This window comes from Lissotriton vulgaris, chromosome 1_2 (genome assembly GCF_964263255.1).
Source record: "Lissotriton vulgaris chromosome 1_2, aLisVul1.2, whole genome shotgun sequence".
Classification (NCBI taxonomy): domain Eukaryota; kingdom Metazoa; phylum Chordata; class Amphibia; order Caudata; family Salamandridae; genus Lissotriton; species Lissotriton vulgaris.
Window position 1 is genome coordinate 355038738 of NC_141686.1, and position 24041 is coordinate 355062778.

Here is a 24041-nt window from a genome sequence, read left to right on the forward strand (position 1 = left end):
AACGATGGATTAAACCCAGATCTGTGACTGGGGGTGAATGTTTTGCCATTGTGCAACATTCCGTCCATCATCTTGTGTGTTGTGATATTGGAGAGGGCACCAGCTGTTACTGTGATGGTGGCTTTAAGGACCCTGGTCAGTCCTCGTACAGCCAGACTGTTGGCCATGGAGCCCCAGAAAGGAAGGACACTGCCTTGCACATTTATGACATTCACAGTGTCTCGTTCATCAGGCAGTATCCTTCTTGTGCGGAATCTGGAAAATGTTCGTCGATTAGTTGAGTTGAATACTACCGTCTCACTGAGTTCATCTGGTGGTAGTAGCGCTGTGGATGAGCTGGTCGGGCAAAAAGGAGCATTGGCATGGCCGGATCTGTTCCGCTAGAATTCATCCCGAAATGTTCCAAGGGCAGTATTGGCAGTACCATTGACAGTGTAGGACTCCTGCTTCAACATCCACCATGCAAGACAAGACCCAGGGATGGAAAAGGGGTAGGGAAAGAATGGGACAGGGTGTATCATGGAATGCGGCATCAGTCCACACACCTAGCAGTTGGAAGTGTTCATGATCAGCTGGTGATGATGCAACATTTGGATGAAGGTGTTGTTGAAGAATTCTGCACAGCGGGGTCATTCGTGGGCTGGTAACATGTAATACTGGTGTTCTGCAGGAGTCTGGGTAGGAGTTGGTGAGGTAACAGGATGGTAGATTAGTAACAGCCAACCAAGGATAGACAGGATGAGGGAGACAAACAGCAACACCACGGTGACCATGAAGCATTTCCTATGTCGAAGGCTGACATCTTGTTTCTAGATTCGGGTGTTTTAGACGGGGGCCATTGTGCTAAGCCAGGGACCGCTAGCGGCTGTCTGTGATTGGTGGCTGCTTCACTGGGTGCAGGTGCCAAGGGCCCTTATGGCTTACCTCAGTCTGACACACCAGCACTACTCTCAGCCGGGGAAGATCACAGCCTTACAGCCTGTAGGTACTTGGCGTAGTCAAGGGCAAGCCTTCCCTCGGTGGCGCAAAACAATTGTTCTTGGTGTTGAGCAGAGTTAAGGGAGGGTTCCACCCTTCCTTTCAGTATGCTGTCACTCTCTGCTTCCGTAGATGTAGAATGCAGTCTGGCATCGCTGAATGGGACAAACGTTGGGACTGCTTCTGTAAAGAGTACGAAAGGTATTAGTTAGACTGTACAGATAATCAGTTTTTATACCCAATGCTGTACAAACATATTAGTAGTATGGGACTGAATATCAATCACACTCTGTTCTGTGTTTTCAACCATGCCCCCGTCTGCCACCCACCTAGCAGGACCTCCTACATACATTCCTTCCCTTTTCCTAAGAGCTGTTTGTCTGGCCGTCTGGTCAGCCAGGGCATTGCCTTTCCCAACATCATCTGTCACTTTCTTATGGGCTTTACATTTTATAATGGCCACCTTTCTGGGGAGTGTCAGGGAGTCTAACAGTCGGTGAGTTAGGGGGCCATGTTGAATTTTGGTCCCATGGAAAGTAAGGAAATTCCTTTCTTTCCACAACCTCCCGAAGTTGTGGGCCACCCCAAAGGAATATTGGCTGTCAGTATAAATATTTACTGTCATCCCTTTGCTTAACTCACAAGCTCTAGTGAGGGTCACTAATTCTGCTGCTTGAGCAGAGCACTGTGGAATCTGAGCTGTTTCTACTACTCGCCCTAATGTCGTGAGAGTGTAGGCAGCTGAGGTGTTACCATCTGGCCCTCTGAGACATGATTGGTCTGCATATAGTGTACCTTCTAGTTCTGCTATCGGGGTGTCCAGTAAGTCAACCCGTCCCTTCGTCTCCTCTGTCCTTAATGTGCAGTCATGTGGGTCTAAGCGGGCATCCTAAGTATCCAGTGGGAGTAATGTGGCGTGGTTTAGTACAGTGCATCTTTTGATGTTAATGTGGCTGGCAAAGAGTGTCAGCTCATATCCTGTGAGTCGTGCGCTAGTGAGGTACTGTGCCTTGGTGTTATTAAGTAGGATATCTACAGAATGGGGGACCATCAGAGTCAAGGGGGAGTTCATGACGATCCCCGCGCTCTGACGGACCATGAGGGCGGCCGCAGATGTCGCCCGTAGGCATCCTGGAAGAGCTCTTGCAACAGGATCTAAGGTGGTTTAAAAATAGGCACATGACTGATGGTGACCTCCGAACATCTGGGTCAAGACAGCGCATGCACAGCCGTCTGTCTCATGTACAAAAAGAAAAACTTGTTTGTTATAATCAGGAGTACAGAGGACTGGAGCAGTACACAGAGCCTTTTTTCTAAATCTTGGAAGGTATGTGCATGCTCTCTAGTCCAATGAAAGGAACTGTCTGATATGTCTTTAGTGGTGAGGGCAAGAAGAGGTTTGACCATGGCCGAAAAATTGGAAATCCACTGTCTACAGTATGAGGTTAGGCCTATGAAGGCTCGCACCTGCTTTTGTGTTTGTGGGGCCGTCATAGCATTGATAATGGCTACACGATCAGCGGTGAGCTGCCTTCCCTCCTTCAAGAGGAGATGACCTAAATAGGTCACCTTCTTTTGACAAAACTGAAGCTTTTTCAAAGAGACTTTGTGATTATGGAGGGCAAGGTGGCGTAGCTTCTTTACATGCTGGGGCAGAAATTGCAGCAATGAGGAGGTCATCTACATATTGTAATAGTGTGGCATTATCAGGGAGTTCCAAGGAATCTAGTTGACTTTTTAGGGCTTGACTATAGATACTGGGGCTCTCGGTGAAACCTTAAGGGTCGCAGCAGAATCTAAAGCTCCGCCCACCAAGGGAGAAACCAAAAAAAGTCTGCTGTCAGGATGTATAGGAATGCTGAAAAAAGCATTCTTCAGGTCTATGACAGAGAAGTGTGTTGCATCAGAAGGGACCATCTATAAGAGGGCTGTAATGTCTGGGACAACAGGATATTGGGAGATTGTTATTTTGTTAAGGGCTCTATGGTCAATTCCAGATCTGTATATTTTAGGGGAGAGAGCATCTCCATTGGTCTTTTTAAGAACGGGAATAATGGGACTTTTACAGATATTGCCACGTGTCTCATCCACTACGCCCTTGTCCATTAATTCAGATATTATTGTTAAAAGGGCCTTTTCTACTTCCGCGGGAACTCGATACTGCCGGAGGCGGGGGAGAAGTGCACCTGGCTGGATGCGTACCACATGAGGGGATATGTTGAGACACCCAAAATCAGTGTCTGATGATGCCCAGAGGGAGGAAGGTAAAGACTGCAATTCTGGTGGGAGGGGACCAGACAGATACATATAGGAAGCTGCAGTGGGGGAAATAGTTAGGGATACACCTTGGGGACTACATCATATGGTCGCATACAGAGCTTTCAGTAAATCCATGCCTAACAGGTTTTCACTGCAACTTGTAGTAAGGACCAAGGGAGCGTCAACATGTGCAGGGCCAATATAGAGAGGGAGGGGTTCAGAGACAGGGCTGGTCAGAGGTGTTCCTGCAAAACCCACGGAGACATTCATATTGCCAGAAAGGGGTGCCTCCGGGACTGCAATAGAAGACCTGGTGGCCCCAGTATCCAAAAGAAGATTCTGATCGTTCCCTATAACTGACATTTGAACATACGGGCCCCTTTGATGCACTGGAATGTGCACTCTGGTAATACCCCTTTCCTGGCTGTCCTATGCTTGGTAGGACCCTGTCTCATCAACTTCATCATAATCATCATTGTAATAAGTGCGTGTTGCTTCGTACCCATCATACTTATTGGCTGGGCGCTGCCAGATGGGAGCGTCATCCCTGCGTCTGCGCTCTTTATCCTGTGGATGGGGTGGGCCATGGTCCCTGTTCAGCCTCCCCTCCCTGGGAACGCGAGGCCGAGTCTTCCCTGTTCGGATGTTTTCAGCTAACACAGGACACTCATGTATCCAATGGCAGTGCCCCTTACAATAAGCACACTGATCCGTTTGGAGTGCTCCCGTACGTTGAGGGCTGGGGGGGGGTAGACTGGCGAGCCCTTGGAGGGGGTTGGGGTTGAGGTCTGGGAGGGTAAGCCTGCTGCAGAAGTGCCTTAGTCTCAAGATCCCTAACCTTCTTATTTTCTTTATCTCTATCCTCATTCTCCCTATTCTCGTGATATTGTGCCATAGCCAAGATACCAGTCATAGTTTGGGCAGACCACGTACTTTCAACTTTCTTAAGCCTGGCGGAGATCTCAGGAAGCAAGTTGCTGACAAACTTATCGACAAATACTGGGCCAGAACCTGGGGTCCGGGGATCCAAACCACTGTGTCCCTTGTATTCTGTCTCAAAACGGGTAAAGAAGTCAGCCACATTCTCATCTTTTCGCTGCCTACAGGCATTTATTTTATCCCAGTTAATGACAGTTTCTGGTAAAAGTGTTTTCATAAACGTCATTATTTTACCGGGCAAAGCCAGGATGGCAGCTTCTGGTTTAGTCCTCCCTACCCTTGCTTCTTCCATAGCCTATTGGTCAGCCCATTTACCTCCCAATGCCACTTCATGGTCAGTATGTCGAATTTTGTCCCAAATCTCAGTGGGGACAACTGTACCAAAAAGTAAATCTATATCCTCAAGAACAAGAGTACCAGCAGATATAATCTGACCTAATTCTCTGTAAAAGGCAGCTGGATTCCTCCGGGATCTGGTAATTGTCCTTTTACTGCATTTCTTCTGACCTTTTCCAAGGAACATGAACCCAAAGCCTGCGCCAGTGGGCCTCAACAGCCCCTCGGCCACTATTTTGGGCATCGGTAAGTGCGTTAACAAAGACAGGGGCCGCCTCTCTCATTGGCATAGCTGTTTCTAGAGGGGTGTTGGGAAAAGCGGCCATATCACGGTAAGCCATTAAAGCAGACATAGCCCCAAACATCTCCTCTCCCTGAACATCGCCTCTTTTTATTTGCGACCTAAGGTCCATTTACCCGGTGGGTATCTGCATAAGCGCATTCTCAAATCTTTGCATGACCAGGGCACACATGTATTCAGCCCAAGTGGTCTGTTCCATAATCGTCCACTGGGAACAGGTGGACCATATTTCTTTAAAGGCATAAATATTCCCGTTATTTATCCAACATTCACACTGTTGCCTCTGTAGGTCATTTTCTTGAAGGAACGAAAAGCTGACTGCAGAGCGCAAGGAGGCTATTCGGGGGGGAATTCTCAATTTATATAAATCCTGCTTAACTCTAGACCACGGGGAAGCAGGAAAAGGGCGTGTAGGGGTAAAGCCACAGGGGTTGAGCGGATGTAGACTTGTTGTCATTCCTGCAGCGAGAACAGGGTTAGCGGGCGTGGTCTGTGTTGTAGGAAAAGTCAGGAGGGATGGTGTGACAGGGAGAACAGTAAGAGGGGCAATGGGGGCAGGAGAGGGCTGTGGCGGGGGACATGCGGGGTGTGAGGTGTCAGGGCAGGGTACATTGGGGCATATGCAGGAGGGCTTTCTAGCATGGTATCAAGCAAAGAATCACCTTCTTCTCCCCCTTCCATATAGCCCTTTCCTTTCTGCTCACGAGCTGGATAACATTTTTGTACCCGGGCCCCATGCTCCCTATCGGCTATTTCTACTGACTTTGTCATTTGATTTTGTAAATTTTCTCTGGCGTGGTCGGCCATTGACATACGTTCCTGTTTTCTTTCTTGAGCCTTCTGCTTTCTAGCTCTCTGCTCTATCTCTTTCCTCCAAAATCGGACAGATTCAAACATAGACGGGTTTGTTTGTCTTTTCATTAATTGTTCCTCTAAGTTGGTGAGAACTTGGGAATTAAAGGAGCCATAAAGTGGCCACTGTAATTCTGCTTCACTTCGTTTCGTATATTTGACCCAGAATGAGGAAAACATTATGGCAGAAGGGCCATGTTTAACGTACATCGTATGGCCAGGGGTCCATTCTGGAGGAAGCGGACAAGCCACCTCCAGCTGGGAGTCCTGTGTACACATACAACAACATAATTTCTTGAACTTACTACTGACTAGCATGCTTAAAACAGATAACAGACACCAGCGGGATTTAAAACTCACGTCGCTTGCTTGGCTTTTGCAAAAGTCAATAACAGCAGAATCATACAGAACAGACACCAGCGGGTTTTTTAAATTCACCTCGCTTGCTTGGCTTTGGAAAAAGTCAATAACAACAGAATCATACAGGACAGACACCAGCAGGTTTTTAAATATTCACCTCACTTGCTTGGCTTTGGCAAAAGTCAATAACAGCTTGGCTTTTGCGAAAGCAAATAACAGAATCATACAGACTTGGTGGGTGATCTGTCCACCCTTACCTTACAGGGGTAGTTCTCTTCTGCAGACGTAGGGCTGTGTCCTGCTCCAGAAATTATTTGCTAGGGGACACCAGCGAGAACGGGTCAAGTGGCCCAGATCGGGTGGGGAGGAACAGCGGGCGAGGCGTTCGGCTTACCGGATTGCAAGAATCCCTCGGGTAGGGTACCTCCATCGGAGTCTCTCCGTGCACCCCCTCACATCCACCGGGCCTGACCTTCGTGCTCGTGGAGTCCCTGTTCAGGCTCCATTTGAAGAACCGGAATAACCCACTTACTAGGTCTCGGCGGCGGGGGAACCGCCCAAGTCTTCCATACCTTCCATACTTAGTAAAAGGAGACACAGGAGCCTTCATCTGCAGGAGGAACCCAGATTTATTCAATAGCCCGGGCTATGGAACAGAGTCCCAAGCAAGTCAGAGACAAAACCCAGGAGGCTGCTACTTCACTCTGTAGCTTACAAGCCTTTTATACTTTTTCATCCCAGTCTGTTGGTCGGCTTTGATCAAGGCTCAGTCCTTTCAGGTCATTGTTCAATTGTCTTGATCAAAGCCCGGTCTTTCAAGTCATTGTTTAATCACCCTGATGAAGGTCCAGCAGTCAGACCATTGTCCAGATAACCTGATCACAGTGTCAAGGATGTTTACCAGGCTGGGAGCAGGAAATGGAAAAGAAAATATTTTCTCAGGGTGTGAGTGTCTAGTGGCTTCTAGTTGAACTGCAAAGAACAGGGGGGTTGTGTGTTTGACAGTTCCTGGGCAGAAATGCAGGCTGCAAGATGGTTTTTGTCTAGTCAGTTAGAATTTCCTCGGGCATCAGCAGAAATGACCAGGTGGGTCGTGTGGAAGTGTTTGACACGAGATGGCAATGAAAAAGCAATGGAGTCCCGGTACAAATGATGCTGATTAGAAGAACACTAGGGTCAGACTGATTTGCATATGGCCATGTCTGAACTGGGGTGGTAGAGTAAGCTAAAGAATGGTGATGGATTAAACCCAGATCAGTTGACTGGGGGTGAGTGTTTGATTTGCTCAAACGCTCCGTCCATCATCCCCTTTTGTATGGGCAAACCAAGCATGCACAGGAGAATGTGAGGGTTAAATCCGGGCACACCACGCGTGCACAAGAGAGTGTGAGGGTTGAGGCTGGCAGACCACGCATGCACTTTACGGAGCAGATTTATTATTTTTTAGTGCAACATAGTTCAGCAGTTAGGTGCAGCACTGTGATGTGCGACGGGGGAGAGAGACGCGCTGAGCCAGATTTATGAAATACATCACCCTGCTGCTCACTACCCCAGCACTAGTACAGAGTCTACCTAGTGCCACACAAAACCTTTACACCATAGGCCAGAGGTGTGTGTGCTGTCTAGCATAGGATTTGTACTGGAAACACACCATTCCAGTATAAAATCTTATACATAGAGTAATCCTTAAACACTCCGGAGTTTGTGTTTGTGCTGTAAAGTGCAGGGCAGGTTGTGTTTGTGCTGTAAAGTGCAGAGCAGGTTGTGTCCACAAGCACGCCGTCGAACTCTGGGACCTCTCGACAGAACAGCACCAGACATCGCCTTCCTCACAGAGACATGGATGAACGCTTCCTCGGCCCCTGACATCGCCATAGCCATCCCAGAAGGCTAAGGGATCACCCGGAAGGACCGCATCAACCAAACAGGAGGAGGAATCGCCATCATCTACAGGGACACCATCAACATCAACATCACAACCAACGCCGAAGACACACTCTCCACCGCCGAACACCAACACTTCCAGATCCACACCGACCCCAAGACCACCTTCAGAGGAACGCTCATGTACAGACTGTGAGAAGTTGGCCTGATATATAATGTTCACTATTCTAGTGAGCACTTTGTATCAGTCCAAACAACCCTTATTGATGATTGGTTGTAAGTCAACCGTAGACCAGCTATCCTAGTAGCATGGACAAGAGCAGTCTTTAGGCTAGACTCTAGAGGGCGTGTTAAGCCAGCTGTTATACCATCACATATACCCCTTGAACACCAAGTGAAAGGACACCACACAAGTTGTTATGAAAATAAACAGTTATTTATTTAGAACACAACAACCCTGGACTCTTTATGAGGACAGGGTGCTAAGCACAATACAAAGCTCTTACGAAAATACTTTAAGTTTGCACAATTTACACAAATGCCCGAGGGGCACGAAAAACCATATACTCAAAAAGTGGAATGCAAAATTACTAGCAGGTAAGTATTACTCTAATAGACTTTAGGATCACTAGGACTGGACTACTGAACCTTCAGATTACTAGCAGGAGGCCTAGGGGGATCGGGTGCAGAGTGTGCACTCTCACGCGGGATGCGGGACAAAGTCTATGGTTGCTAGGAATTACAAAGTTAGTGTTATCGGACGAATCCGACTAGGTAGAGCTGAAACGAAAAAGGATCTGGACCCTTGGATAGTGAGGCTATGCTGGAGCACTGAAATGCTTAGGTTACCTAGCCCAGGGGCTGCGGCTGCATAGGTCTGAAAAGACGTCGGGAATCCTCGTTGCAGTCTATGGAGCCTGAAAGAAGAAGTTGCTGGCAGGCGACCAGTGAAGAGATTTGAAGGGATCCAAGCCTGGATCGGTGATGGAGGATACCTGTAAGCAGAGACGACCAAGTTCTGAATCACTAGCCAGTTATTAGATGGGCACCAGGATGAACCGGATGGAGTCACCTCGACCAGGTGAGTGGGCGACGCTGGGCTCTGCAGTCTCACGGACCAGGAGGCGTTGTCGGCGACCAGGATGGAGGTGCGAGCTGTCCCACGAAGGTATCTGCTGTCGAAGTCGCTGGATCAAGGATTGGGGCAACATCTGGGTGGTTGGAGGAGCCCAGTCCTTGATGGACTGTATCTTGCTCTCCAGTGGCCGAACCTGGCCTCCACCTACAAGGTGGCCCAGGTATACAACCTGTGTCTGCCCTATATGGCACTTTGTGGCCTTGATAGTGAGACCTGCTACTTGCAGTGCCTCTAACACTTTCCGCAGGTGGACCAGGTGATCCTCCCAGGTGGAACTAAAGACAGCTATATCATCAAGATATGCGGCACAGAAGTCATCCAGCCCAGTGAGAACTTGATTCAACAGCCTTTGGAAGGTGGCAGGTGCATTTTTCAAACCAAAGGGCATTACCACAAATTGATAATGCCCACCAGGGGTAGCAAATGCTGTCTTGGGCTTGGCATCCTCAGCTAACCTGATTTGCCAATACCGAGCTGTCAGGTCAAATGTGCTTAAGTAGTTGGCAGAAGCCAATCTATCTATAAGTTCATCTGCCCTTGGTATTGGGTGGGCATCAGTCTTGGTGACTGCATAGAGGCCTCTGTAGTCTATGCAAAACCTCATCTCTTTCTTACCACCCTGGGTGTGAGGCTTTGGCACTAGAACTACTGGACTAGCCCAAGGGCTATCTGAGGGCTCAATGACTCCCAGCTCCAACATTTTCTGCACTTCTGTCTTAATGCAGTCTCTAACATGATCAGGCTGCCTGTAGATTTTACTCTTGACTGGCAGGATGTCACCAGTGTCAACCTCATGGGTACACCAATTGGTTTGACTGGGTGTCAGAGAGAACATATGTCTGAAAGATTGAAGAACTTGTTTGCAATCCTTCTGTTGATGGTCAGAGAGGCTGCCACAAAAGACAACACCATCTACTGATCCATCATCAGGATTCTGAGTGAGCAGGTCTGGGAGAGGGTCACTCTCCTCCTCCTGTCCCTCATCTGTGGCCATGAGCAAGCTCATGTTCTTCCTGTCAACATATGCTTTGAGCCTATTCACATGGAGCACCCTGTGGGGGCTCCTGGGAGTTCCAAGGTCCACCAAGTAGGTGACCTCTCCCTTTTGCTCAAGGATTGTGTGGGGCCCAGACCATTTGTCTTTGAGTGCTGCTGGGGCCACTGGCTCCAACACCCACACCTTCTGTCCAGGCTTGTACACAGTCAGGACAGCCTTTTGGTCATGCCAAGCTTTTTGGAGTTCTTGGCTTGCCTCAAGGGTTAGAAGCCTTTTCCATATACTCAGCCATCCTGGAGCGGAGACCAAGTACATAGTCCACTATGTTGGTTGCAGGCTTTTCGAGAGGTCTCTCCCATCCTTCCTTCACCAAACACAGGGGTCCTCTTACAGGATGCCCATACAGAAGTTCAAAAGGGCTGAAGCCAAACCCCTTCTGTGGGACCTCTCTGTAAGCAAACAAAAGGCAGGGTATCAGGACATCCCATCTACGCCTGAGCTTTTCAGGTAGTCCATGAATCATCCCTTTTAGGGTCCTGTTGAACCTTTCAACAAGCCCATTGCATTGTGGATGATAGGGTGTGGTGAACTTGTAGTTGACACCACATTCCTTCCACATAGCAGTCAAATATCCTGACATGAAGTTTGCACCTCTGTCAGAGACAACCTCCTTAGGGAAGCCCACTCTGGAGAACACTCCAACTAGGGCTCTTGCCACAACAGGTGCTGTAGTGGTCCTAAGGGGAATAGCTTCAGGATACCTGGTGGCACGGTCCACCACCACCAGTATAAACTTGTGCCCTGATGCTGTCTGGGGTTCCATTGGACCAACAATGTCAATCCCCACTCTTTCAAAGGGTACCCCCACCACTGGCATTGGTATAAGGGGGGCCTTTGTTGTGCCACCTGACTTGCCACTGGCTTGGCAAGTGACACAGGAGCGACAAAACTCCTTGGTATCTTCATTCATGTGAGGCCAGTGAAAGTGTGAGACAATTCTGTCCCAAGTCTTATTCTGGCCTAAGTGTCCTGCAAGGGGAATCTCATGGGCCAAGGTGAGAAGGAAACCTCTCAGAGACAAGGGGATGACCAGCCTCCTGGTTGCACCAGGTTTGGGGTCTCTTGTCTCAGAGTACAGGAGTCCATCTTCCCAGTATACCCTGTGGGCACCTGTGGCGTTCCCTGCAGCCTCAGCAGCAGCCTGCTGTCTGAGGGGTTCAAGGGAAGGGCAGTCTAACTGTGCCTTCCCCAGGTCTTCTCTGGAGGGTCCCCCTGAACCCAGAAACTCAACCTGATCAGGTTCAAGTTCTTTAGGCTCAGTTTCCCTCAGCTCTTTGAGGTCAGCCTCCTCTGAGACTTGATCCACAACCTGGGGCAAGGGGGAAGGCAATGCCTTAACCCTACTGCTCTTCTTCTTGGAAGGTGTCTGGTCCAGTGTTCCAGGATCCAGCATCTGTTCAGTGGGGCATCTTCTGGCCTGTGACCTAGTCACAGCAAGCACATGTGCTGGTAAGCCTAACATTTCCATGTGAGTCCTCTGCTCCACTTCTGACCATAGGGATGACTCCAAATCATTGCCCAACAAACATTCAACTGGGAGGTCTGAACTAACAACAACCTTCTTTTGGCCACTTACCCCTCCCCAGGAGAAATCAACAATTGCCATACTATGGTGGGTAGTGGCATTGCTGGCATTGGTCACTAGGTACTCTGGTCCTAGCATGATCTGTCCAGGGTCCACAAAGTTAGGTGTCACCATTGTGACACTGGCACAAGTGTCCCTGTAGGCCTGAGCCATCTTTCCATTGATAAAAGGTGTCTGTCTGTATTTGCCCAAAGTATTGGGACTGGCATCAGGGTATATATCCACATCCCCTGTACAGACAATGACAGCCTGAGTGAGTGTGCCAACTAAGTTGTCATACCCCTCAGAACCCAAGGTTAACCCAACTAATCCATTGGGAGGTGCACTACCACTACTGGCTGTACTAGGGGGTGCAGTTGCCTTAGGGGCTGTAGTGGTAGGAGTTTGCCCTCCTTTCTTGGTGCACTCACTAAACCAGTGAGTTTTACCTTTACAGTACTGGCACCACCTTTTAGACTGGCCTTCTTGAGTCTTCTTCTTCTGGGAAGCCTGACCCCCACCCTCTTTGGTTTGTTGGGGGCCTGTCGAAGACTTCTGGTCATTTTGTTCACCCTTGGTATTACTACCCTTCTGGTCTGCTTTCTTCTGACCACCCTGGTTCTGGCCCTGGTTCTGCTTAACCCTTGTTCTGACCCATCTGTCTGCCTTCTTTCCCAATTCTTGGGGAGAGGTCAGATCTGAGTCAACAAGGTGCTGATGCAACAACTGGTTCTGACAATTGTTTAAAATCTGTTCCCTCATGATCAGATTGTACAATCCTGTATAATCAGTAACCTTACTGCCCAGCAACCAGCCCTCCAAAGCCTTAGTGGCACAATCCACAAAATCAGACCAATCCTGAGACTGAGTTTTCTGGGTATCTCTGAACAGCAACCTGTACTGCTCAGTGGTTAGGCCAAACCCATCTATCAGTGTATTTTTCAGGACTTGGTAATTGTTAGCATCCTCAGCTCTAGTAGTGAGGAGCGTATCTCTACCTTTGCCTTCAAAGGAGAGCCACAAGACAGCTGCCCACTGACTCTGGGGGACTCACTGGACAGTGCAGGCCCTCTCCAAAGCAGGTATCCATTTGTGGATATCATCCCCTTGTTTAAAGGGGGGCACTATCTTACTCAGGTGTCTAGTGTCTAAACTCCTGTCCTTTTCTCTAGGGCCACAAGCCAGCAGGCAAGTAGCCGGACAACGCGGTGAGCAGCAAAGAGCAGAAGGGCCCCACGCAGATCTGGTGAATCCTGGGGGGCTGGTCTTCGGTGCTGGAACTGCTCAGGGTTAGGGCTTCTCGAACCCCAATGATCTCACTCGAGGATCCCTCGGCGGTCATGCTGGATAAGCGTTGTGCAGTTCTGAAGATGGCCGGTCCCTCGAGGTCTCGTCACACCCACGGATCTCAGCTGGGCTGATGATGTAGGTAGAGGTCAGAGGTGCCAGGGAAGCCGGGTCTCGTCGTGCTGGTCAGTCGGATTCCGGAGGAAGGACGTGCAGCAAACCGCAGTGTTCTTAGATGGTGCCTTCGGGTGCAGGGTGACTACTCCTTAGTCACAAGGGAGAAATCTTGAGAAGAAGTCTTGAGTTCCTTTCGTGGAAAGTAGTTTCAGGATTCAAAGATGATCTAATTTGGAAGGGGGCCCGCTCCTATCTTTATACTAGGAAAAGGGGCTGGCACGCGACTAGGTCCTGCCCATGGGTGGGACCAGGAAGGGGGGTGGTTACACCCCTCTCCCATGCCGGACTTTCCCCAGGTCAGGGGCTGGTGTGCCCCTGGAACTGGTTCTAGCCGGCCTATGCATAGTGAGCACCGGGGTGCCACTTGCAGTCACCTTCCTCTAAAGCCCTGCCTACCCAGGATACACAAAACCCTGTCTGGGATGGTGCTAGCACCGCCCCTGACAGGAAACCCTTTGTCCAAGCCTCCCTCGCTGGAAGGACTCCCAGCAGCAGGAGGTCAGACTTGTGTCTGTGGTGGCAGCATCCATTTTGTGATGCTGAGGCTTGAGTTAACTTTAACCGGGGTTCACAGTTACATACATGTCGTGTCCCTCTAGAAGGGTGGAATGCTAACCCCGTCGCCAGAATTGGCGAGGGGTTAGTATTCCAATTTGTATGACACCTTACTCAACATGTTTTGATAAAGCGATACCAGAGTTGGCATATAACCGCAAGGATTATAATGCACTTAAGAGTATATGGTATACGTTATCATGGAACAGCTATTAGGACTTGGTTCCACAAGCTGCAAACGGGCTCAGCTCATGCCAGAACACCATCTCACATGATTCCAAGCACTCTGCCTTCAGGATTGTCAAGGCCTGCCATAGGAGTGACTGATAGGAATCTATGTGTCCATTTTAGGGTTAGATATAGGTATACTATATCTAAAGCAAAGGGTGACTACACCACCTTGCCCCAGCTGTCGTGCAGCCAGTTGTGTCAGATTTAGATGGCCAGCCAGGGGTGGCATAATACATGCTGCAGCCCCTGGTAGGCCCTGGGTACACCTATGCCCTGAGTTACAGGGTCTGATAAGGTGGCCCAGTACCAATTGGTAAATGCACCTAAGGTACACATGTCAATTTAGTGAGAGAACAGCTAGCCTGTGGGTCTGATTAGCAGGCCCACAGCCAGGGAAGTCGTAAACCAGTGAAGCAAAAAGCAAAAATCTGGGGTGATCATAGGATTGCAGACGCTACTCTCCTACACAGACTCCCGGGCCCGCGCACACAATTCAGCGAAACCATCGCCGACTTCATCAGCCCACACGCCCTGGCCTCACCTGAATGCATCCTCCTAGGGGACCTGAACTTCCACCTGAAGAACAACAACACCACCACCCTGCTCGACAACCTCGCCACCCTCTGACTCAAACAACTGGTGAACACCCCCACCCACCTCGCTGGCCACACGCTCGACCCCATCTTCTCCCCCAGCAACCTTGTCTCCTTCAGCTGCTCCACCGGACTACACTGGACCGACCACAGATGCCTCCACTTCACCTCACTTCACACCACCGCACGCAACAAATCCCCCGTAGATGCTGGAGCAAAATCACCACAGACCAGCTCCTCTCATCACTAAGCCAGAACCCGCCAGCTGACACCGCTGACACCAACGACGCAGCCCACAACCTCGCACAGTGGATCACCAACTTCGCCAACGACCTCGCTCCACTGAAGAACCCCCCAGGCAAGACCGGCTACATGAAAACCTCATGGTTCACAGACACCCTCAAAGACTCAAAGAAATCCTGCCGAACACTTGAAAAAACCTGGCGCCACGAACGGACAACAGAAAACCTGACAGCCCTCAAGAACGCAACTCGCGAACACCACCAGCTGATCCGCACCACCAAAAGAGCATCATTCAAAGAGGGGCTAGACAACAACACCAACAACAGCAAAGAACTCTTCAGCAGCGTCAACGAGCTCTCCAACCCGAGCGCCTGCAACAACGACATCACCCCATCGCAATACCTCTGCAAATCCCTAGCCACGTTCTTCCACCGCAGGATCGCAGATATACACGACAGCTTCGGACCCCAGACTCTGCCTCCAGCCACCGAAGCATCGACCCCCACCACCACCCTCCGCACCTGGACCCCCATCAGCACGGAAGACACTACCCACGTCATGAACACCATCCACTCTGGCTCCCCCTCCGACCCTTGCCCCCATCATATCTTCAACAAAGCCGACAGCATCATCGCACCCCACCACTGGTACATCATAAACAACTCCTTCAAGTCAGCCACCTTCCCTGAGTGCTGGAAGCACGCAGAAATCAACGCCCTTCTGAAGAAACCCACAACGGACCCCAAAGACCTCAAGAACTTCCGCCCCATCTCTCTCCTTCCCTTCCTGGCTAAAGTCCTCGAGAAGACTGTCAATAAACAGCTGACAGCTTTCCTCGAGGCAAACAACTCGGTCGACCCGTCCCAGTCCGGATTTCGAGCCAACCACAGCACCGAGACCACCCTCATGGCAGCCACGGACAACATCAGGACCCTGATGGACAACGGAGAAACAACCCCCCTCATCCTCCTAGACCTCTCGGCAGCCTTTGACACTGTCTGCCACCGCACCCTAACAACCCGCCTCCACAACACTTGGATCCAAGGAAAGGCCCTGGACTGGATCACCTCGTTCCTCTCCGACAGAACCCAGAGAGTTCGGCTCCCTCCCTTCCGATCAGCGGCCACCAAGATCATCTGCGGAGTACCCCAAGGCTCCTCGCTCAGCCCTACCCTCTTCAATATCTACATGAGCCCCCTCGCCGCCATAGCACGCAAACACGACATCAACATCATCTCCTACGCCGATGACACCCAACTGATACTCCCCTCACCAAAGACCCAGACACCGCCAAAACCAACCTCCATGAAGGAATGAAAGACGTCGCAGTATGGATGAAGCTCAGTCGCCTGAAGCTGAACTCAGACAAAACGGAGGTCCTCATCCTCGGACAATCCACATCCGCCTGGGATGACTCCTGGTGGCCCACAGCACTGGGCTCAGCGCCAACACCCACGAACCATGCACGCAACCTGGGATTCATCCTGGACTCCTCCCTCACGATGACCAAACAAGTCAACGCCGTCTCGTCATCTTGCTTCAACACCTACGGAAACGCCCTATACGCAGGAACCACAGCCAAACTTCAGACACGACTTCAACGCATACAGAATGCCTCCGCATGACTCATCCTCGACATCCCTCGCCACAGCCACATATCCGCCCACCTGAAAGACATGCACTGGCTCCCCGTCTGCAAGAGGATCAGGTTCAGGCTCCTCACCCACGCACACAAAGCGCTACATGACAAGGGCCCCGAATACCTCAACAACTGCCTCTCGTTCTACAACCCCACCCGCCAGCTTCGCTCCGCCAGCCTCGCCCTCGCCACCGGCCCACGAATTCGCAGAACCACCACCGGAGGAAGATCCTTCTCCTACCTGGTAGCCAAAACATGGAACTCCCTCCCCGTGCACCTACGACTGACCCAGGTCCATCTCACCTTCAGAAAACACCTCAAGACCTGGCTCTTCAAGCAGTTGCGACACCCTCCCTCCCTTCAGCGCGTTGAGACCCTCACGGGTGAATAGCGCGCTCTATAAATGTATTGATTGATTGATTGATTGTTTGTGCTGTAAAGTGCAGGGCAGGTTGTGTTTGTGCTGTGAAGTACAGGGCAGGTTGTGTTTGTGCTGTAAAGTGCAGTGCACATGCAATGTGTGGAGTGTTTGAAGAAGTGACAACGTTTCTCCGTGTTATCACCTGATTCAAGGGTTTTTTACATAAAATTCACAGATCCTCAGTACTCTCACAATGCGATAGTGAAGCCTTGCACATTTTTCCATATTTCCGTGCGTCCCTAATATATGAAGTATCGCGTGTCCATGGCGGTGATAGAAAGGAGGAGTTTATTTCTTACAGAATACTCCACCCACAGATCTGCTTCCTCCTGAGACACTGACACCTTCCAACTCCTCCGGCAGCATTCCACATTGGGTGTTGTCTCAGAGACTCTGGGATGTCTCAGCTCTGTTGAAGAGACTGCAAGAACTTTGTGTGAATAGTGAGCCGTGATTATTTGAGGTGTTACATGTGATTGTGCAGATCTGTGCCCACCCTGTGTGTAGTTCTCTGGGAGTAGGTGATGCCCGTGAATGGCTTGGACGAAGTCTAACCTTTCACTACAAAATGTATGGAAGTGATTTGTGTGTGCGAGACTGTGTGTATGTGCTGGTTTGTGATTGGTCGTCTTGGGTGGATACATTATATATGAGCGTGTAAGCAACTGATCCGTTTGATGACTTATTTCCAGTGTGTAGGTCTTTGTGCCTGGGGATGAATTGTGTTTCACGTGTGTGTTTATTTATTTATTTATTTATTTATTTTTTGGGCATATTTATATAGCGCTGATCTGTCACCCAAAGGGCATTCTGGCGCTGTTTCACATGAGTGTGTGCACTGGAGAGCACAATGCCTGTGTAATTGTGCAGCATTGAAGATGTGGATAAGAAATATCTGGTTTGTTACATGAATTCGATTTATAAATGACGTGTGAGGCTGTGCGAGTGAGAGTTGGAGTTTGTGTCACATCTGTGAGTACACAATTGAATGGACTTTTTAAAGAGCAATTTATTTGTGTGCGTGTTTGTTGCAAACATTTGGCGTGTGTGTTGCAAGCATTTTGCCAAAGACAAGCCTGTCTGCTCCCAGGCACCCCTGGCCGCCACTGCTGGGACCAGAAGTCAGGTAGTATACTCAATATTTCGCATATTTAGCATAAGATCTAAAGTCTTTCAGGTACACAGATTTTAGTATCTCCCCCATGTTTGTCTCGTTTTTAGAGGCAAATGGCGTGTATGCCAGCCACACATATAGAGTAATCTGGTACTCAACAGACCTCAGTTTGGACGAACAAACAATAAGACTCTTCCACATCCTCAGATTGAGAAATCGTTAAAAGCGCTTTACTAAACCCACCCTCCCTAGGCAAAGATAAGGTGGAAATATCAAATTATTAGAATCTCCTAAGCCGGATATCCTGTTCGTAACTGAAACCTGGTTGTCAGAGGAATCTACTCCATATCTCCAGAAGCCATACCCTAAGATAACCAAAAGAGAACAAGCTCAGAGAAAGGAGGTGAGAAAGCAGCAATTATTCACCAGTGGATCCACACATCCCTGAAACAAATTACTCAAACTGAAGGGGTAGATCTGCTTCACTTTCTCAAGTTTCGAGTTGATGACGACAACTCGGTCCCTAAAGATAATGAATTTGCTGATTTAATGATGTTGAATTTACACCAACACATTACATGCTCGGATCACAAAAAATGAAATCCCTTAGATCTTATCTGGGCGTATAATTCGAATTGACTGAATATAATCATCCCTTCTTGCTTACGGTCCAATCAGTATTTGATCAGCGTTTGTATTCCGGTAGATCTTTCTAACTTGATCCACAAGCAGGAAATGAAACCATACACACATGGCGATACATTAATACAGAGCCAGTGTTATCAACACTTTCAAACCCCTCCCCCCTCTTCCCATCAATTGAAGACATTCTCTCCAAAGAAAAATATCCCACTCTGTGGTTCGGACATGCTAGTGACCAACACCCCTCAAATTCAACAGCGTGTTATAAACCGCACCAGACCAGAGCCCTGGTACAAGCCAGAGTTAAAGGAGGCGAAACCTGCATTGCGTCGACACTGGCGGGAAAGGGAAGATGAAGAGAGCAAAATCACATTTTAAATTGAGCTTGAGGAATATAAAGGCAAACCCATTCCTTGCAAAGTCCTCTTAATAGACAAATAATAAAAATGGTTTTTTGATATCCTGAATGATTTGTCGCCCCCAGATGAAATGAGAACTTCCCTGACTCCTGTCGAGGCATTCTGTGACAATCTAAATACTTGACAAAAACATTCTTTATAGATAGTATAAACAAATACAGCAGTAATATTTCTGAAGTTGAGTCTGATAAGAACTCTACTCTCCTTATCCTTGTTTGAAGAAATAAACAGGCTTCATGAATGTGTGATCAAGGTCAAATCCGGGTCACCAACTGACCCTTGCCCTCCGGCAGTCATAGAATCTCTGACCTCAACAATCAATCAGCATTTATAAAGCGTACCCCAAGGGTATCTGGGCGCTGAGGGTGCTGCGTCTCTGTCGAAAAGCGAGGTCTTGAGCAGTCCCCTGCAGAGCGTTTTCATCAATTCAGCAGCTCAAGCTGTCGCTCCAAGCTTGTTTCAAAATGCTGTAGAGCTCACGATACTGAAAAACCAGGGAGAAGTCCCGGATATAACCAAGAATTATAGGCCAATACCTCTGCTCCCTTAACCTGCAAAAACTATTGGTCAGAAAACTGTCTTCAAGAGGTTCCAGGCTTTATAACTACCCCGGCTCTCAGATAATTCTTATCAATGGAATGTCCGCCTCACAACTCCAGGTTCAAAATATGATGCAATTTGATGATTACTTCATGAGGTTGAATCAGCTAAAACTGGATATTGAAAAAACTGAGATTGTAATTCTAAAGAATAAGACCAATCTTTGGAACCAACTTTACTCTCCAACAAAAATGAGATTGTTACCGGAGCCTAAACCCACAGCTAAAAGCCTCTGAGTGATAATCAATAGCAATCTTAGGAAGAGCCAGCAGGCTGTAGCAGTAGGATCTAAATACAGATTTATACTGAAACTACTTAAGAGAATAACCCCACTCCTCCCACTTTAGACGAGAAAAGCAATAGTGGAGGCCGCAGTCCTATCTAGATCGCATTATATCAACCGAGTATATGTAAGAATGCCCAGTATCACCATTCATAGACTACAAGTTATTCACAGCGAAGCAGCTTGTTTACTACATCATCTTCAGAGGTGGGCACACGCCATACCTATATTGAAATAACAAATCCACTCTAAGACCCTCTCCCTTAGCCCTAAAGGGTCGAGAGGTCTAGCCCCTCACTTCATTGCAAACCAGGCGGAAATACATATACCCGTACAAAACCAGAGATCGCCTCACTTGAATTTACTTTCTATTCCAAAATTACAGAGGATCAGATCAGGTGGACGCAGCTTTGGTACAAGCTCCTTCCATTCGAATCTCTCTCCCGGCTAAATCCATTTGAATCTAACTTCAAGTGTTTTCCCAGAAATCTGACAACGCACAAACCTATTCTTCCCTGGTCTGATTAGTTGTCTCCTCTTTTATGTGTTTCTGATTCAGTTCCAAGAAACCCCAGGTTGAACATGCTCTCTAAATATGTAATGAAATAACACGCGTTTTGTAGATTCTGTAGAGGTTTGGTGTGTTGGCGCGTGCTTCAGTCACTGACCTGAATATTGCAAAAGAGAGCTGTACAGTGCAAGTGAGGATGTTAGCGCAGTCTTGTCTGCCAGGATATTATAAACCTTCGATTGCTGTAAGGCTGTTACAGTGTCCAGTTTTTGTGGTGGCACAGTGTACAATTTGAGCAGACCAAGGAACAGACATAGTGTTGGAAACATTTCAAATCCGTGCCTTTCATAATATATAAACTATGTTGCGGGTATTGTGACATTTTAATGATTCATTTTTTTCTGGTTTTAGAAATGAGCGATGTTCTCTGATCACACTGGGGTTGGTGAGACAGGAAGGAGGATTTTGACCTAACTGTCCTGTGATAACGTGTTGTGTTTTCTCTTTTCCTCTCCTCTGCAGACATTGAGACTTGAACATCAATTTACCGGAATGGGGAGAAGACGGGCTCCAGGAAAGAAAGTGACAGCGGAGTGTTCACGTGAATCCGTAAGAGCCACAGTCCCATCTTATCCTCTTCATGACGTCTCAGCTTCAAGATCCCGAAATGATGCTCAGAGGGACCAGGACCTGGAACCTCTTTCGGAGAACCTGCCGCACATTATCCTTCTATCCATGCTGGAGGAGTTGGAAGCCAAACTGGATAACTTGCTGAATACTGTGGAAGACATACCTTCTAAAGTCACTGGGCTGATTAAGAAAATCTGGATAGAAAAGGATCAAGGTTCCCTAGATAATGGTGCAGTGTCTTTGGAGATGGTCTGTCCGGCGAGCATTAGAGATTGTACTGTTAGCCGGTCTCCTGTGACACCTCAACTGGACAGGCCAGGGGATCCGAGCTTGCGTCTTCAGACAGTGTGTTATGATGGGCATGCACCAAAGCAGGAGTGTACGCTCTCTTCTCCGACCGATGTTCAAGGGCGTCCAGAGGAGCCAAACCTTTGTCTAAAGCCAATGTTTCCAGATCGACGTTACCCACAGGAGGACCAGTGCTTGCAACCTGGGTTTCCAGATGTACACGAGTCGAAGCGACACCAGCATATGCAGCCTGGGTTTCCAGATGTACACGAGTTGCAGCAGGAAGAGTGCATGCAGCCTGGATTTCCAAATGTACACGAGTCACAGCGAGACAAGTGCATGCAACCTGGGTTTCCAGATGTACACGAGTCGCAGCAGGACCAGTGCATGCCACCCGGGTTTCCAGATGGAAATGGACAACAGCAGGATTGTACTCTATCCATATGCCCTCAGACAGATTCTCCAGGCAGGTCACTGGAGGCAAACCTGTGTCTTCACTCAGAATTTGTTGTTGGCCAGGCACCAGAGGAAGACCAGAGCGTACAGTCAGCGTTCGCAGAAGAGAGGGAGCCAGATGAGCCCCTGAATCAAGAACCATCCTCATTGTCTAGTAAAAGCTGGGACCAGCAACAGAACCTATGCCCACACCCACTATTTCCTGAAGGACACGAACCACAGCAAAACCACTGTATACAACCCGCGCTGCCAGATGGGAACGGACCTGATGATCCCTTAAAGGAAGAATTGATGTGTTTTGATTTCCAAGATCCCCAGGAGAACCTACAACCCGTGTCACCTGATGGGATGTCATCAGACGAACACTTAGAGTCTGGGCTGTTGTCCTTTCATGAGTTGGGGTCACAACAAACCCAGTGCCTACAGCAACACCTATGCTTGAAGCAGGAACTTCCTTATGCGCAGGATCCAAACGTGAACTACGAGCTAGAATCAATGCGCCCTGAAGCACAGGAACCAGATCAGAACGACAAGCTAGAACAGACCTGGGCAGATGCACCGGGTTCAGATCAGAACAACACAGTGGAACCACTGCACTCTGCGGCACTAGATCGAGAGAGAGAATCGGTGCTTCCTGAAGCACAAAAAACAGATCAGAACACGGTGGAACCACTACACCCAGAGGAGCAGGATTCAAATCAGAACTACAAGCCAGAACCAGCCTGTACTGATGCATGGGGTTCAGATCAGAACAACAAGCTACTGCACCCTGAATCACAGCATCAATATCAGAACTGCAAGGCAGAACTGCTCTGTCCTGAAGAGCGGGGTCTGCCTGTGCCCCCATCATGCCTAGAACTGGACACAATTACTGCAGATGAAGACGCCCCCTCAGACTCAATGGAGACAGGACCAACACAGTCACATTTATTGCCGTCCAAAGCCACCCCAGGTATGTGTTTCGCTATACATGGACACGCGGAGGGCATACTAACGCATGTAACCTCTTGAGAATGCATATTAGCAGATTTTAGAAAGTCTCTGAGGCGATCATTTGGGTTTGGGTGGAACCCACTGAGCGATACTGACCCCCAGTGTACACTGGGTGCAGATGTGTCCCTGCATTCTTCTCTGTTTCCACACAGGACTGCATCCTTCCTGTGCAGAAACAGGCCTGGTAATGGGACTCTGCATGAGACAAATACGCCAGTAGCTCTCGTCCTTCCTTGTCTGTCCCTATTCCAGGCTGAGGAACTGGAAATAGCGCAATTCATGGGAGGAATTACTGGGCAGAATCACAATAGTCGGATACAAGTGATGTGGTGTTCATTGAGAATAGCAGACATGCGCAGTATAGAGAGGTTGCACAGTTACATTGGGTAAGATGCAGTCGTCTCCAGTTCCTGATATAAAAATCCTAGTCTGTATTCGGCCTCAACAGCAGGGCTGACTAGGGATGTTCTTGCCACTGCAGGGTTCTCCAAGAGTGCACACGGCCTTGTTGTGAAAGACAGATACACTACGTGATTCGCTGTATCTGACTTGTGAGTTCACCCTCCCGAATTCTAGCTCAGCCCCAAGTGTGCTATGAATGATTTTAAGGGAAGATAAAAGTAGCGATGATCTCCCTACAGCAGCATCCTGCCTTTAGCAAACTCTTTAACTATGAAAAATGTCATTGCATCATCACACGTAACATGCTGAGTTAGGGTTTGCACACCGTCTTCACGTGTGTTGTTGTGCCTCCCTGCCCGGACCTACACCCCGCTCTCAGCCTCACAGCTGTCCCTCCCTCCCACTGAATCTCCTGGCCCGACCCTCCGCCATTTCCTCTGTGACCGTCCTGATCCTTCCAGAGGCGGTCGCTCCCCCACGCAGCTCCTCACCCCGACTGCAGTGGTATTGTAGCTCTTGAAATTGACTCTGATTGCTGCCTCCCCGCATTGCTGCTAATTTTTTACTTTGATACTTTTCATCGTAGCGCTTGTATTTTGATGTGATTGCAGCCTCCTCGCATTGCTCGCAATATAGAACTTTGACGCTCCTATTTACCCGCGCTGCCAAATCGAACTATCTAATTAATTGACCCGAACACGCTGATTTGTGTGTGCTTACCGCCGCATTGTGCCTTAATTTATTTCATTTCCGTTGAATGTTTGATCGCATAGCGGAGTATTGCCCCAATCCAGTTTGGTTTACTTTGGTTTATTGCCAGCAGCCATCTTCACGTGTGTTGTTGTGCCTCCCTGCCCGGACCTACACTCCGCCCTCGGCCTCACAGCTG

General features: G+C 48.8%; 1 protein-coding gene across 1 annotated transcript in view; it reads left to right on the plus strand.

Moving 5' to 3' along the window:
• LOC147736808 (uncharacterized) overlaps nt 1-24041 on the plus strand; it is a 79835-nt gene that overhangs the window by 20062 nt on the left and 35732 nt on the right. Inside the window, exon 2 of the mRNA XM_086953505.1 lies at nt 20906-22709. Within this exon, the coding sequence (XP_086809631.1) occupies nt 20936-22709 (1774 nt within the window). The 5' untranslated portion in view covers nt 20906-20935. The remainder of the gene's footprint in view (nt 1-20905; nt 22710-24041) is intronic.